Below are 1,857 nucleotides of genomic sequence, written 5' to 3'. Positions count from 1 at the left end.
CATTCTTTGTTAATTTTAATTTTAGCTTAGGATCTGCAAGCTTCTAGTTCTAATTAGGAATGTTATCACCATCATGATGACGCTAATTAATTAAAGTATAAAAAGTACTGTAATATAATTTGGAAATCAAAGATGAATACAAATGTTTATCAAAAATCATTAAAAAAAAAAAAAGATGAACACAGATTACAAGGATAAGATAAGAAAAAGACGCAATTTTTCTAGCTTTTATTACATCGGAAATGAAAGTCAGAATCCTTTTGACTTCATTATAACATTAATTATTTATTGCATGCAAAATGTAATAATAAAAAACAAATCCTTCTGTCTAATGCTAATGCTTCCTTGCAAATTAAAGAAGGAATGGATACCACATAAGATTATTAGTATTAAATTATGCAGTCCCGTCCAGTTGATGCTGCATCGATCGATCTAAAATGATCGGCGCCTACTGCAGCTTGGAAGCGGAGAGCCACAGAGGCATTTGTTATGAGCAAACGCAGATGCAGTGGCGATACTGGACAATCCGGTTGGAATTTTACCGCACAGATTATTGTAGCTCAGGTCCACCGAAACCAAGTCTCTCACCGCCGTTAGTACCTCCGGGATGTTCCCGTAGATTTCATTGTGACTCAGATTCAATATTTGAAGCTCATACGAGAACTCCACTTTTCCCAGATCAAAGGCCAGCTTCTTATTATTCGCAAGGTTTATCGTCCACGTGTCCTTCTTGGACCCAAAGAGCATGGAAGCGTCACCCTCCAGCTTGTTGTTGTCCAGGTACAAATACGTCACGTTTATATTCCCCATCGACTTTGGTATCTTCCCGGAGAGTTGGTTCGAGCTGAGATACAAGAACGTGAAGTTTGGGAAGGAGTCGAATATGTCCGGGATCGGTCCGCTGAGGCTGTTAGACTGTAAGTCGAGGGATTGGAGGTGGGAGAGGCGAGACAAGGAGGCGGGGATCTCGCCGGAGAGATTGTTGAAGGAGAGACTTAAGTCGGTGAGGGTGGTGATTTGGGACAGGAACTCCGGGATGGTGCCGGAGAGGAGGGTGCTGGTGACCTGGAGGGTGTGAAGGCTTTTGAGGTTGACGATGGAGCTTGGAATGGGGCCGGTGAAGTTGCCGGGGCCGAATCCGAGAATGGTAAGGTAAGGGAGGGCGGAGACAGAAGCTGGCATGGGAAGAGGGTGAGGGTTCATGTCTATGTTTTCGAGGCTGAGAGAGTTGACACGGTGGGTTTTGCCTCTGTCGCAGCTCACCAATTTCCAGTGGCGGCAGCAGTCGGTGGTGGTCTGCCATGAGGAGAGGGCGGCTGGGTTGTTCAAGTCCTTCTTGATTTGGAGAAGCGCCTTCTGGTCTTCAGGGTGGCATCGCTGTGTTGTTGAAGCAGAGAGTGCTGTTAGCACTAGTTGGAGGAGGAAGCAGATCTGGAATATGGTTGAGGAATGCATCATTATTATGATTGATTCGAGTTTATTGTATTTGATGAGAAATGAAGGCATTATGCTCCTCTATAAATAGTTTCTTAACTTTGTTATTATATTGGAGATGCATTGCATGCATTCGTTTTCGTTATGGATATACCACATGTCTTTTGACCCAAATAATCGACAAAACGGTCAAATCGTGTTTGCGCTTCACAAAAGCCATCAAAGAAACTAGCTATCTAGTGGGAGCGCAGTGGTGACCTGCCATAACTTATTGCTATATGCAACCCATCAAACGAAAATGGAATAAATTGTCAAATTAATCCTTTAAAAATTGTTCATTTTTTAAATTGATTTTTGAAAATTTTTTTTAATTAAATTTATTTTTTAAAGATTTTAATTTTTTTATGTTAGTTTTTTTTTTGT

General features: G+C 41.5%; 1 protein-coding gene across 1 annotated transcript; it reads right to left on the bottom strand.

The window, feature by feature from the left end:
• On the bottom strand, nt 202-1,510 carry LOC107631575 (polygalacturonase inhibitor 2). Its single transcript, XM_016335064.2, has one exon. The coding sequence runs from the start codon at nt 1,504-1,506 to the stop codon at nt 433-435; it is 1,074 nt and encodes a 357-aa protein (XP_016190550.2). The 5' UTR covers nt 1,507-1,510; the 3' UTR covers nt 202-432.

The sequence above is a fragment of the Arachis ipaensis genome, chromosome B03 (genome assembly GCF_000816755.2).
Source record: "Arachis ipaensis cultivar K30076 chromosome B03, Araip1.1, whole genome shotgun sequence".
Classification (NCBI taxonomy): Eukaryota; Viridiplantae; Streptophyta; class Magnoliopsida; order Fabales; family Fabaceae; genus Arachis; species Arachis ipaensis.
This window is presented reverse-complemented; position numbering and strand designations above follow the sequence as displayed.